This window comes from Neomonachus schauinslandi, chromosome 1, assembly GCF_002201575.2.
Source record: "Neomonachus schauinslandi chromosome 1, ASM220157v2, whole genome shotgun sequence".
NCBI classification, from domain to species: Eukaryota; Metazoa; Chordata; class Mammalia; order Carnivora; family Phocidae; genus Neomonachus; species Neomonachus schauinslandi.
In genome coordinates this window covers 67,858,761-67,872,133 of record NC_058403.1, presented here as the reverse complement: position 1 = coordinate 67,872,133, position 13,373 = coordinate 67,858,761, and the positions used below count along the sequence as shown (strand labels likewise).

Sequence of the window (13,373 nt, the reverse complement as noted above, 5' to 3'; positions counted from 1 at the left end):
ATAAAAATATCGATGCTACCCTATGCTGCAAGACTGTGGGGAAACTGGGCATTCTTACACACAACTGGAGGGAGTATAGACTGGGACAACACCCACACAGGGTGATGTGACATTGTCTATCAAAATTTAAAAGGGGCAGTTGTACTTCTAGGAAGTTACTCTGTTAATACACTCACAATTCACAAGTATGAGAAACTATATCTGTACAAAGCTATTAATTACAGCCTTGTTTGTAATGGCAAAAGATTGGAAACATGCCATACACCCATCAAGAGAGAATGAGTTAAATAAATTATGGTAATGGAATGCCATGTAGCCATCAAAAGGAATGAAGCAGCACTACATGACCTACTGTATGATTACCCAAATTTGTTACACGGAAAAAGTGTAAAACAGTACTTACTGTATGCTGTTTACTTGTTTAAACATTTTTAAGAAGAATGAATAAATATGAGCCTTCATGTTTTTAAAGAATCTCTCAGGAAGAATACCTACATTTTGAAACCCATGCATATATTACTACTTTGAAAGTTCACTTCAAGAATCTTGAATGCATATGCTTAAGGAAAAACAGGTTTAATTAAATTATTATGAGGAAGTAAAAGAAGATTTTGGTAAAGAGTCTAATGATTTTTCTGAACGGTTCCCATCAGAGCGAAGAGCCCATTTAAAAAAAAAAAAAGTCAAATTCTACATCAAAACAAAACAATTCTTTTGATACAGATGTATCAGTAGGACTTCTCCTTTACATATTGTCCATGATAGGGTAACTATTTTGGGATCAAAACTGATACAAAGGAGGGGAAACAGAAAGGAAGATGAACTTTAAGGCCAAGCTCAAATCTCACTTTTGGTGTAGACGCCATCCAATTTGCCAGGCTGAATTTGTTGCACAAAGTGGGTATGCTTCTTTTACAAAACCTAGCAGACAGTGTGGTCAGTATGTCTCTCATCTGACACTTTCTCTTTGTAATTTCTCGGGTTCCTAGCAAAGAAGCTAGCATAAAGGAAGTGCTAAGTACAACTGTCCCCTTTCACAAATACATGAAATGCGTCCACAGCCACATATAACACACTTGGGATGTGCAAGGACAGAGGTTGTTCTTACATATTCTGAATCTCCAAGGTATCTTGCCATCGGTGGACACTCAATAAAATTCCACTGAGTAAAAGAATGAAATCATTTGAAATAATTTTCTATTTTACCTCTAATTGCATTCTTCTCTGCTCACAGATCTTTTTTAATTGGTCATGTGATAGTGGTTGTGCCAACTAGTTTGCTCCTTAAATAACACAACCAACCTAGTAGTTTGGACTTCATGTTCCGCTGTTAGAAGTACTGTCTTGAGTTTAAATGTTAGCGAACATATCCTAGAAATCTTTCTCTTTGGGGATTTTTCAAAAATTTTTTCATGAATGCAATAAATGTTCTTAATACCCCATGGAAAAAGGCATAAAAATTGTGACTGCTCTTGTTTTGGGGGGTTGTGGGTGCAGTGGGGGTGGGGAGGAGAGCTGGACTCTGCATTACAGATTTCAGATTCCGCAATTTGAAGCACCTCCTTTAAACAAACCATTCCCCCCTACTCCTCATCCCTTCACATCTTTTTTAAAAAATTAGAATAGGTTTTTTTTTTTTTAAAACAACTTCCTTCTGATATTCCTAACTCTTTTATGAGAAAGATGAAATTTAAAAGCATTTGGGGCTTATGTTGAATACTTCCTGCTCTTTTGTCTTTGTCTAGAATGTCTGTCCACCTGCCATGAACATAAACCTTCTCTAATCAGGAGTGTGCTGACTGCAACCAGAGCCAAAATATAGTGTGTGTGTGTGTATGTGTGTGTGTGAGAGAGAGAGAGAGAGAGAGAGAGAAAGAGAGAGAGGGAGAGAAATCTGGCATTCTAATTTGAAATGGTTATGAATCAGGGAATTAAAAATTGCAGGACTACCTTCAAGTGTTCCCAAATGATCTTTTTAAAAGAATGCTGAGTTCTTTTTAGATAAAAGCCACAATGGTATCAGTCACAGAGACAAAAGTCAGTTCCAGTGAATTCTAAATGCCTTAAAATGGAGCATATTTAGGCTCACACCAGCAGGAAAGCAAGGTGTTTTGTTTTGGTCACTGCCATGACCTGTGTGTCTAGAACAGTGCCTGCTGTATAGCTGAGCTCAATAAATGGCTGACGAATTTGTGAGATAAAAAGGTGGCATCCATCAAGATCCCGAGGAAAAGACAATGCCTTTTATATCTCCTCTGGTGCTCACTAAATCATGTGTATGTAAGTCATATGTGTATGTAAGTCAGGGACAACAAATAGTAAATGCAACTTTTTAAACCCCATTCCTGTAGCTGAAAGAGGAGCTAGCAGGAGACAGGAGACAGACATAGTAAAAGCTAGAGGCTTTTTTCCCTTTGAGGACATCATCAAGTTCTGAGAGGAGAGAAGCCCTTGACATTGGTACAGGCTGAGAGCAGTGTTCAGGGAGCACTCACTAAGCATTCCACGGCCAACATCAGCAGAGGCCACGCAGATTAGAGGAACAGCTCTCCTGAGCTTGGAGTCAGTGTATACATCTCCCTGCAATTACCAATTTCAAATGGAGCCAAGCAGAGCGTTAAGAAAAGTACAGGAGATGAACATCCTAAACAGGGAAGACTCCTCTTGCTGTCCTTACATCTGGGGAGGTTGAACCCTGCCCCCCCGGCTCTGATACACGGCATGGCCAGGGCCACGTCTGCATGGCCCATGGCGGGTAAGAATGGAAAGAAGGACTGGTAGGGCTGAGGGTCTGCCTGAAGCTAGGGAAAGGACACCTCTCACAGGTTTCCTGTGCATAGTTCTTCTGCATCTTCTTCTAGCAGTTTTCTCTCAACAGGAAGAGCTATCAGGGCAGAATCAGGCTGCTGCCCCTCAGAAGGCATCTCCTACTTACTGGCCCGGGGACAGGCATGGAGCCCAAGTCCTGTCCTCACTGTGGCTCCTTATAGAGGGCCACCATGGAGGACGTTCACACTGGCTTCTCTTGACAAGGCCCTGTTTTCTAGCATAAGGATCACATCACCTTACTCCAGTGCCACAAATCCTGAGACCCACACGCGCCTGTTCTCTATCTACTACATTACACTGGTCGTGGCAGACGGGTGGGCAGTAGCCATCAGCTGTGAGGACGTGACACTAAGCTGCCAGGCGGGTAAACCCAAAGCAAGTATTTCCAATCTAAGCTCAAGATCAAGAAACAGGGTAATAGTTACCCACTTGCTACCCAACAGACCTTTCCCAAGAATCCCAGGCTGTGGGCACAGAGAACCTATGTCTTGTTTTCATGGCTCCAGGTAGCTCCAGCTTCAAGCACAACCACCACTTCGAAGCCCCTTTCCTCTGCTCCATCCATTCTAGTCTCACTGCTGTGGCTCCAAATATTCATTTCCAGCAACACTTCTGCTTGAATTTTCTGAAAGAGTTAATTTTCGTACCGGCCAGGATGGCTCACCACCAGGCACCCTACTCCTGGTGTCACTTCTAGTCGCCCACGAGCTCAACTTGCTAAGAGCAATATTTCTCATAGCCTGTTTCCCCTACCATCAGCTTTATTTATTTTCTTAAAGATTTTATTTATTTATTTGAGAGAGAGAGCAGAGCAAGAGAGAGAGCACACGAGTGGGGGGAGGGGCAGAAAGAGAGGGAGAAGCAAGCTCCCGGCTTGAGCAGGGAGCCCAATGCGGGGCTCGATCCCAGGACCCTGGGATCATGACCTGAGCTGAAGGCAGACGCTTAACAACTGAGCCACCCAGGCGCCCCTACCATTAGCTTTAATAAGGCATTCACAGTCATTTTGTTCTGCACTAAAAGAACCTTTTAACTGACACAGGAGAAAAAAAGGTAAGTGGTATGCCAAGAGGTCTGTGCAGAATACGCCAGTAAAATCCTTGCTCCGAGAGCCGCCACTTCTCTCTCTGCCCTTGGCTCCCCCCCCCCCCGTGCCATCTCCCCACTCATGCCCCTCCTCCCGAGCAGGATGTGTCCGGCGAGAGGCATACTCACTTGGGTCTTGTTTGCCTTGCACTGTCGCCAGCTAATCCACTTTAACATCTTGGCTTGCTCTCAAATTTGCTTTTTCCTTCCACCGAGATTTTTTAAAAAACAGAGTTCATATTTATGCTGGGCTGCGGCAGGACTCACTGCTCCCAGGCAGCTTGGAGGCAGGGATCAGCCTTGTCACAACTCAGTGCTCACTGCCAAACTCTCAGAGCCCAACCAAGAAGTTGCCTTGAGAGGCCTGAAGACTCTGTCTAGGGCAGAATCCCTCTCCCACCAAGGCCACTCTATGAATCACAAGTTCTTGGTATCAAAGAGTCTGACAGGCATTCGTGCTTGGGAAGCTATCTTTCCCTGCTCTGCTGCGTGCCAGCCCAGAGGTGCTCGACTGGGCTCTGGAGCCACCGTGTAATTTCCTTGGGTCATCACAGATTGGCACGGGTCAGGGCAGGGGGGTGCAGAGGCTGTCTGAGAAGGGGGTAACAGTAGTGAGGTTTCGTTTTGCTTCCAAGGTTCTAAAAGTTAAACGATCAGGGTTGCTACAAAAGTACTATGTTTTTAACCCAATTTAACAGGCAGGAGATTAAGCTGGGGTTCAGGCCCAGGTCTGCCATTAACTAACGGGCTTTGTGACTCTGAGCAAGTCACTTTGTTTCTTTTAAACGTGTCCATGAAGGCAGAGGGATAGATGACCTGTACAGTTCCTTTCTTCCCCGAGCTTCTGTTTCCAAGGTCCAAACTCACCCCTACTCAGCTCTGGCCTGTGGCCACCCCTGCAGCTACCACACACAGATCTAATCTACCGGCAAATCACCGTTTGCAGTTTCCCGATTTCTGTGACCGATCCCTGGACCCTGCGCCTCTAGAACTGAGGAGATGCCTTGCGGCTGCCATGCTCCCAGCATCCTGAGAGCACTTCTGGGCCTCTCTGCAATCGGCCCGTGTGCAGCACGAGACTCGTGGGCCGCTGTCGCTTATGAAACGCATTTGCTTTTCCAGATGATCGGCAACTTTAAAAAGAGGGTCTCTCAAGGGAGGTTTTTAAGCTATGGAGTATCAATAAAAATATTAGGTAAAATAATGCCATTGTGATTTTGCCCCGTGAACCCAGGTTGAGTTTTCCAGCAAAGTGGATTTCACAGCCTTTGGTCATAGGCAATAGCTGGAAGCCAGTCATTCATCTGAGGAACTTTTCATTTAGAGGAAAACCTGCAACCTCAACTCCTTGCACTTTATCAGTTTGTTCCGAAAAGCCAGCACGTTGGTACTGTGTTGAATGCAGCTCAGAAGAGGACGGAGCAGTGTTTCTGGGGGAAAGCAGGAAAATCCCCTGCTGGACCTTGCCCACCGAGGCCTGTCTCCCCCCCACCCCAGGTCCCCCCCTCTGCCCACCACAGGAACTGAACTAGGAACAAAAGCTATTTTCAGACCTAGTCCTGGGCTTGGGTTATTCAGAACACTCGGGGGAAAACCACAATTTGCACTTAAAATTTGAAAGTGGAGATGGCATTTTTCCCACATTGGAGTGACCAGCGAGTCCTTGAGAAGAATCAGGGTGCCTCTATCTAGGATTCACATGGCAATTCTGACCCACTGCACTGTTGAGGTGCGGTGTGACTGAGTCTCAGGACCGCTTCGCTGATAAAGTCAAGTTTAGATTTCTGATACATCCTCTCCAAGCCCTGGTAACTGGAAGTACCATTATGTACTCTTCTCATTTGTTCAGGGGTTAGAAAGTGTTTTGTTACTAGATAGGATGTAACATGAATCTCTCCCTATAAAGAACTATTTTAGGGCCCTTAGCCCCACTGAGACAAAGGGAAGAGTAGCAGAAGTGCTGAGGGATCTCCCCATCACATTTTCTGTTGCTTTTAGTAGAATGCATTTAATGGGCTGGATCTCCAGCAAGTGGTTCATCGGCTCTGGCACCACAGCTAAATCTAATGAGCTGTCACAACTGCATTCTGGACACTCAGCCTTGGGTGGCCCATCTTGATGGTTTTTAACAATTTGTCAAGCAAAGAATATTATTACCTTGTGTGAACTGATAGGATGTTTATTAGTCCTGACACTGCTGAGTCTCCACATTTCCAGATGTCTGGTTATCTCTTCAGTGCCAAACCCAGTGATCTGTGGGTCCTTAACACTCTAGGAAGCATGTTGTCCATTTTCTTGCATGGGAGTGCCAGGCAGTAACCCAGACGGGGACCCATCACATGTCTCCTCTGCTCCAGACACTCTTTCATGCAGAATCATTGCATCACGGCAGGGGCTAAGCCCTCACCAATGCACCTTCAAGTGCCGAACCTTCTCTGACTACAGCCCTTACACCTAGTGGCTTGCTAAGTGCTCTCAAGATGTAGGCGTCAGGATTACCAAATTCTGATAAACCAGATGAGGCTCTAGGGAAGTCTATTCTCAGAAGGCTCCTGCAGCCAGGCTGCCCCACGCTTGTTATAGGTATCATCTGTAGGCATCCTTTGACTTTTCCCTTAGTTGGGCCCTCACTGTGTCTACGCTGACCCTTCCTTACCAATCAGTGAAACAAAATTTTGGCCATGACCCACTGATTTGAATGTATGGCTGAAAAACTATTAAGTTAGATCCTGAAATCTCCAGGTTTCTTCACACATTTCCCTGTCCCCATTTGGCACATTGCCATTACCAGCCCACCTTGTATCTTAGATCACATTAGCTTGTTACTGAAATTCTTCATTTAAAACAGTCAGCCCTGGGATGTTCCAGCAGCATTTTTTGCCTTTAGAATTTTTACGGAGAATAGCATCTGCAACTCAATTTCACTTCGACTTCCCTGTCTCCAGCTTGGACATGTCTAGAAATTCATAGTGATGTTTGATGGAGAGTATCTACAAGGATGGGTTTGTAGTATTCAATTCAATAAGCGATTATTGAGCGGCCCGGCACGCCTACCCTAAACAGTAAATAGACGCACAGGGACCAGCACAGTGCAGGTGGCCGCTTCTGTACTATTAGCTGGAAATTATTCGGCAGACATCCATCATGTTAAACAAGATACTTTTTCACTGCCACCTCATTACTCAGGCTCACTTCACTGGAATTCTGTAACTCTGTATTTCTTTGAAGTATGGTTACAAAGTCCCACTGCTTCATAATACACATACAGGCAAAACACTCTCTACAGTGCCCAGAAGGGCAGGAGCATATTTTTGGACAAGAAGAGAAAGGGGCTCAGAGCACAATCAAACAAAGCAAGCACACCCATCTGCCTTCACAGCAATAAGACTTTTGCATGGGACAGGTACAGTTAGAACTTAACTATGCAGAACCATTGAGGGTCAAACCAAAGCAATTTGGGAGAAAGTGATTAATGCTATTTCCTGAAGCACCCTTGCTGGTTTTGTCAGCATTTAGTGAAGAACTAACAGTATTAGACTGATTCCTCATCATAGGAGGATTTACAATGCAAGGAAGCAACCCCAGATCCTCCGCTGTAGAGAAAAGGGTCCGGGCATTGTTCTTCTGCCCTCAATCCTGTCCTTTTAGCAAGAATTTGGATGAAGCCATAGAAGGTATGTTTATCTGATAATGCTGGGAGATGCGGCTGACATACTGGACAAAAAAATAATTTATATTCAAAATATGCTAGAATGCTGGGATGGAACTAAACAGGAGAAAATCTAATAGATACAAAGTACGCCAACACTCAGGTTATTAAACGAGCTGTGCAACCAGGGCAGCCAGTGAAAGCAGGCATGGAGAGCTTATGAGCCAACACTGAATACCGCTACTAGACACATGTACCAGGGAGGAAACTAGGCAGAGTAGCCCTGGAACAAGAAGCTGAATGTGTATTAGTTAGATCACATCTGTAGGATCAGGTACCATTCTGGAGGCCCCACTTTATTTCGATCATTCCACACTGAAGGAAATCCAGAGGAAGGCAGCCAGGATATGGTAGGGCATGAAAATACATTAATATAAGGAACAGCTGGAGAAACTGAGGACTTCTAGACAGAAGATGAGGAGAGAAGACAAGACAACCATCTTCAAATATCTCAAGCCCAGGAGTTGCCACTAGCCCAAGATGGTACAACTTGAGGATTAAAATGAATACCTGACAGTAATGGATTATAATCCATTAACTAGTAAAATAACCCATGAGCCAATGCTAACAATAAATATCTAAGCCTTAGATCCTAAGGGCTAGCAAATGGAAAGAGGAGTAGAGTTGCTCTGTTTATAGACAGGTAAGTTGAAGCTACCTCCCTTTAGGTGTAGTATGGAAAAGAATCTGCTGTCAGTTAGCTAATGAAGGAAGACGGCAGAACTCTACTTAAGAAGTAGATCCTCACAGTTTGTGAAATAATTGTGTACTCTTATTCAGAGCGTCTAAACTTTCGTTTTCCCTCCAATAGTCGTGGGAAATTAACCCTTACTGAATGTCTAACAGGTGGCAAGTAAATGTGCTTGTCTTACAGATAGGGAAATTAAGGCGCAGTAACTCACACAACAGGACACAGAGGGTAACCACTAGAGCTGGGATTTGAACCTGGGTGTGCCCAAACTCCTTCCACCCCATGTTCAGAGAGCACACAAAATACACACAAGGTGATTGGAGAGGTACCCGAGGGCCCCGAAGCTGTGGTTCTTTAATGGTTACATTTTCCTCATCTACCCAGCATAGCCCTGCCACTGTTCTCTTCTTCTGGATTAGAAGACGAAGACTGGGGTCTTTTCTAGAAACCCATTGTGAAGATGACCCTGATCCCTGCAGAGGGACTCTGCCCTATTCCCTCCCCACAGCTGCCCCTCTTTGCCCTTCTCTTGAATGTGGTTCGGTTTCCCTGAATCAGTCCATTTTTGTTATCTTGCTCTTCTTCAGAGTCTGTTCACCTGACCACTTGGAAAGCAACAGAGACCAGTCTCCTGGTTTTCTGGTACAGTTAGGGGAAAATTTAACCTGTTGATACATCTCTGAACTCAAAGATACCACTTACTGGTTTGCCTGACGAAGGGGAGTGTAGGTGAAGGAGGGCACATGGCTGTCCTGTTATTACTGTTCTGTGTCAGAAGAGTAAGGACATTCTAAATTATAGTACATGGTCACAGATAGGCCCTCTGTTTTATTCTGAAAGTGTGACTACTTCTAGGCGATTCTTCAGGGTTCCTGCATAGAACACAGAATCTCCCATCATCCCCAGACCCACTACCCATGTTTCCCAGGGCCTGAGAAGGGAGTTAGGGGTTCGTGTTCCCAAACAAGCCAGGTTCTCCAGCTGACTATTGCTTTCTGCTTGGTGGTAAGGAAACTTCGAGGCTTCTTGAGCATATTTAAAAATACAATGTTTGTGTATCTGGCTGCTTTCCAACCAGCTGTTTTAGTTGCCTCCTGATACTGGAATTTCCTGAGATCAGGGACTGTGTTCCCTCTGTTCATTGATCCCACAAGCCTTTCCTGAGCGTCTGTGTGTGCTGCGGGCCAGGGAAAGGAGTGAAGCAGACAGACAACCTTGCCCTCATCAAGGCTTAACGGCCTGGCTAGAGAGACACACATCGAACGAGAATTACACAAATAAGGATTCACATTCAACAAATAACCCACATCTCTCTACAGTATCCAGCACAGAGCTCAGCACGTGGTGGGTGCTTTTTCAAGAATATGTGACTAATGTTTTTGTGGAATGTGCAGAAAGACTGACCAGCTGAGTTCATCCTAGCACTGGGAGTATAATGCCTTGACCTTTGGAGTGAGAGAAAAAACATGACAGTGAAGCAGAATGATCTGGGTGCTAGTTCCTGCTTTTCCACGAACTACTAGAATTTTCCTGGGTGAGTTACTCAATCTTTCTAGGCCTCAGTTTCCTTATTTATAGAATAATATGTAAGTAACCAGGATTCTTCATGAATTGTGACATGCCTGCCATCGGAAGTGTTCTAATTTGGCCTCACTTACCTTGCCAGAAGACAAGGAACGGCTGGAGCCGAAGACAAGACAAGTGGCTCTGGCACAGGGGTCTGTGTTTAAGTCAGGGCTGTGGGAAGATGCAGTAGCAGCTGGAAGGGATGGATCCCCTGGACCGTGAAACTAAGAGCCTCTCTCTGAACATGGGAAATGCTGCATTTTGCTTCCCACCCACTGACTGTTTAAAAAGAAACACTCATTCATAGGATATTCTAGGTTACATTTCTAAACAACAGATCAGAGGAGAAAGGAAAGTACAGGAATAGTTTTCTTTGTATGTTTTTACAAGTGGAAAAAAACAATTTTCCATCAACTCTGATAGTCAAAAATGGCTTAGAAACTTGAAGGCAGGATGTCAGACAGAATTACCTTGAATGTTCTTGAATACTAGTCTAGAGCGTGACTTAGCACCGTGATCTTGGAAGGTCGGGGGCACATTTTTTTTTTTTTTTTTTATCCCAGTAAGAAAAAAAAAATTAGGAAAAATCCTAATGAATTCAGATCATCTTCAAAAAAACCCCATAACATAGAAAACAAAAATGAAGCAAGGACACAGTCTGTTGCCTAAGGCTGAAGGACTAGACCAACACACTAGGTCTTGATAGACTAGGGCCAAATCATCTTTGGAATTCCATCCCTTCATTCATAAAATCACTAACATGCAGCAAAAGATCATCTCATACTCATTGACCCTGAGGTAAGCAAATGAGAGTAGAGCTGGAGACAAAAATCTTCCCATTCCTGCCAAATTTAGACAGCTGAATTCTTCCCCTGGCTTGAACAAATACACTGGGTCTTCGCTACTCCTTTCTTGTACTCTCCTTCAGAACTCCTACCTTCTGCTTACTTGCTCCAAAATATAATAGACCAAGTGACCAGGCTTTCTCGAAAAGACTACTACATCCCTCCAAGCTGCTTCCCACACCACTTCTTGGTCCTCTGCCCCTCAGGAACTGAACCCCGATACTCTGGCCAGAGGAAGGCATCCTTTCCACCGGAGCCCCTTCAGAGAAGAGGCCCCTACCAACCAGCATCTCTGTGGCCATTTGCCAAATCATTGGTCTTGGTCTAACTTTAGATGAGCCTATTCAATCATTATAAATATGAGCCAGTCACAGCCACTAAGGTCTCAGGAAACCATCCCAGCCTCAGCCCCTGAGGTCCAGCTTCCCAGGAGGCAGAGCCACCCAAGCAGCCCAGGCGGGGTATCTCCGGAGGACAGGATACCCAGACCCTCTGACCCTTCACCCTTACCACATCCTCATCACTTCTGCTAAACTCCCATGACAGGAGAGGTCTGGCTGGTCACCTGGTCTTCTATCCGCCCAGACAACATCTCCGCACTGTGACACACCTCCTCCAGCCCTGCTCTTTCCACTTGGGCTGGCACAAAGAGACAACTGACTCCTGAGGTTGGGTTCCATAGTGGGAGAAATTCCTCTGGGGCTAATTCTCCAGGGGTGATGAAGCCAACAAGAAGTCTTAGGGGAAGGAAGGTTGGGACACTGTCCTACCTTGTCACTGTCCACTGTATTCTGAGAGGTCCTGGAGGCGATGGAGATGGTGTCTGGCTGGCTGCTCCCATCCCCCTGGCTGTCAACATCCTCCACTCCATCCCTGCAGGCAGAAGAGAAAAAAAAAACAGGGGTGGGGGTGGGGGGAACCACTGTGGGTTTAGAGCACACAAGGATTTCCAGCTGGTCTGGCAGAGCAGAGCCTCAGTACTTTCTAGCAGGGATTTGTCTAAAATTATCCCACTAAAGAGAGCAGCCCTATGTGATTTTCAAAGATGTCACCTCTTGTACTTAAAAAGCACACAATCCCTATGCTGATAACTGAGCATGAAATGGCCCCTCCATAACTTCTCTGGCCCACGGTGCAGAGGAGGTGATGATTTATTTATTTTTTTACTGGGAATGGGTCTACAAGAGGCAGTTAGAAGAGGTCCACCCTACTTAGAACCTAGGCGTCTACCCAGCTGACTGGGTGATCCCCAACAATCCCAGAGTTCAAGGTATTCGAATAGTTTTTCTGCATGCTGAGGGAGGATGGGGGTTAGTTTATAGCTGGCCTATAAAGAAAACAGAACTGAGAAGAATATATATTTTTTTTTGACTTGTATTTCTTCTGTTCAAGAAAATAACATGAGATATTTCCTCCAGGTGAGATTATCTTTGGGAAGTTGCTGATGTTGGATGCTCAACGCCTGGGTATGGAGGAAGAGAGCATTTCCTTCATTTTGGTGGGTCTTGTGGATCTCGTGCCTGTTTATGATGACTTCGTATCAATACAGAAGGCCAAGGCCCCATCTCAAAGACCCCAGGTTGCACAGCAGCTTTCTGAGTCATCTGTGCTCCTGAGCATCTGGTGAAGTAATCTCCTGAGTGCGCTCCTGACATCTGGAGCCCTTCCTGGGTCGCTGGACCATATAGCTGTCCCACTCACATGTCCCTTCAATTCTCTAGTGTGAGAATTAGGTCTCAATCCTGCACTGAACCCATAGCCAGGGCCAAGGGGGATTAGGTGCCTGGGAACTGGTGAAGGCTGAATGGTCCGTGTCAGGAAAAACTGAAGGAGATGTGGGCCAGGACTTGGATAAATGAGCACCAAGAGTGTCCACTCTTCCCATGGAGGTTTGTGAAATTCTCACCCCTGATGCTGCTTCTGGAGAGGTAATGGCATTGGGAACTTGCTGCCCGAGGATGACACCACGTGGGCAAAATGCCCCATGTACAAAGTCGCCTCACAGAGTCTCAACAATTACAGTCTGGTGTACGTGGACATGTGTGTGCAGGTGGGCATGCATGTGATACACAGGTATATACACAGTATCTCCTAGTCTTACAAAGGGTCTTCTCCTACCTAGAATGCTTCTAGGTCAACTGCCTTCTTACCATCACTTGCGGGGGTGGGAAATGCCAACTTATTTTAATAATATAAGCCACACATTCGTAGGAAGGAAGATCTGCTGTAAAACGAAATTATGTGATGCATTTCAAAACCAAGAATAAAGGACTCTTAGATCATCTGCTGTTTTAGATACCTGGGCCGCTGTTCCCCACCATTTGCCTACAGTTGAGGGTTGGCTGTACTTTGTGCTTCCCACCCTTCTGGCCCATTGCAGGCCCTTCTGGCCCACTGCAGATAAAGCCAGGTCTGGGGGATGTGGGGAGCCCATCCAGGAGTGCGGGTGCTCTCCAAGCCAATTCACTCCTCTGTAAACTCTGTCCCCGCCTCCTGGGAGCCAAGCTAATGAAATGACAGACAGCCTTACTGTTCTCTGCAGACTCTGCCCAGGGTTTTCACTCTCTTATTTCAGGACAATGACAGAAAAACGGTGGGAGGCATTTCCAAGAAAGGTCCATCTCATGTTCTATAGATGTCCAAACTC

General features: G+C 45.4%; 1 protein-coding gene across 1 annotated transcript in view; it reads right to left on the bottom strand.

Moving 5' to 3' along the window:
- Positions 1-13,373, bottom strand: part of KALRN (kalirin RhoGEF kinase) — a 276,016-nt gene that overhangs the window by 159,872 nt on the left and 102,771 nt on the right. The window contains 1 exon segment of the mRNA XM_044919773.1: positions 11,497-11,599. Coding sequence (XP_044775708.1) covers positions 11,497-11,599 — 103 coding nt within the window.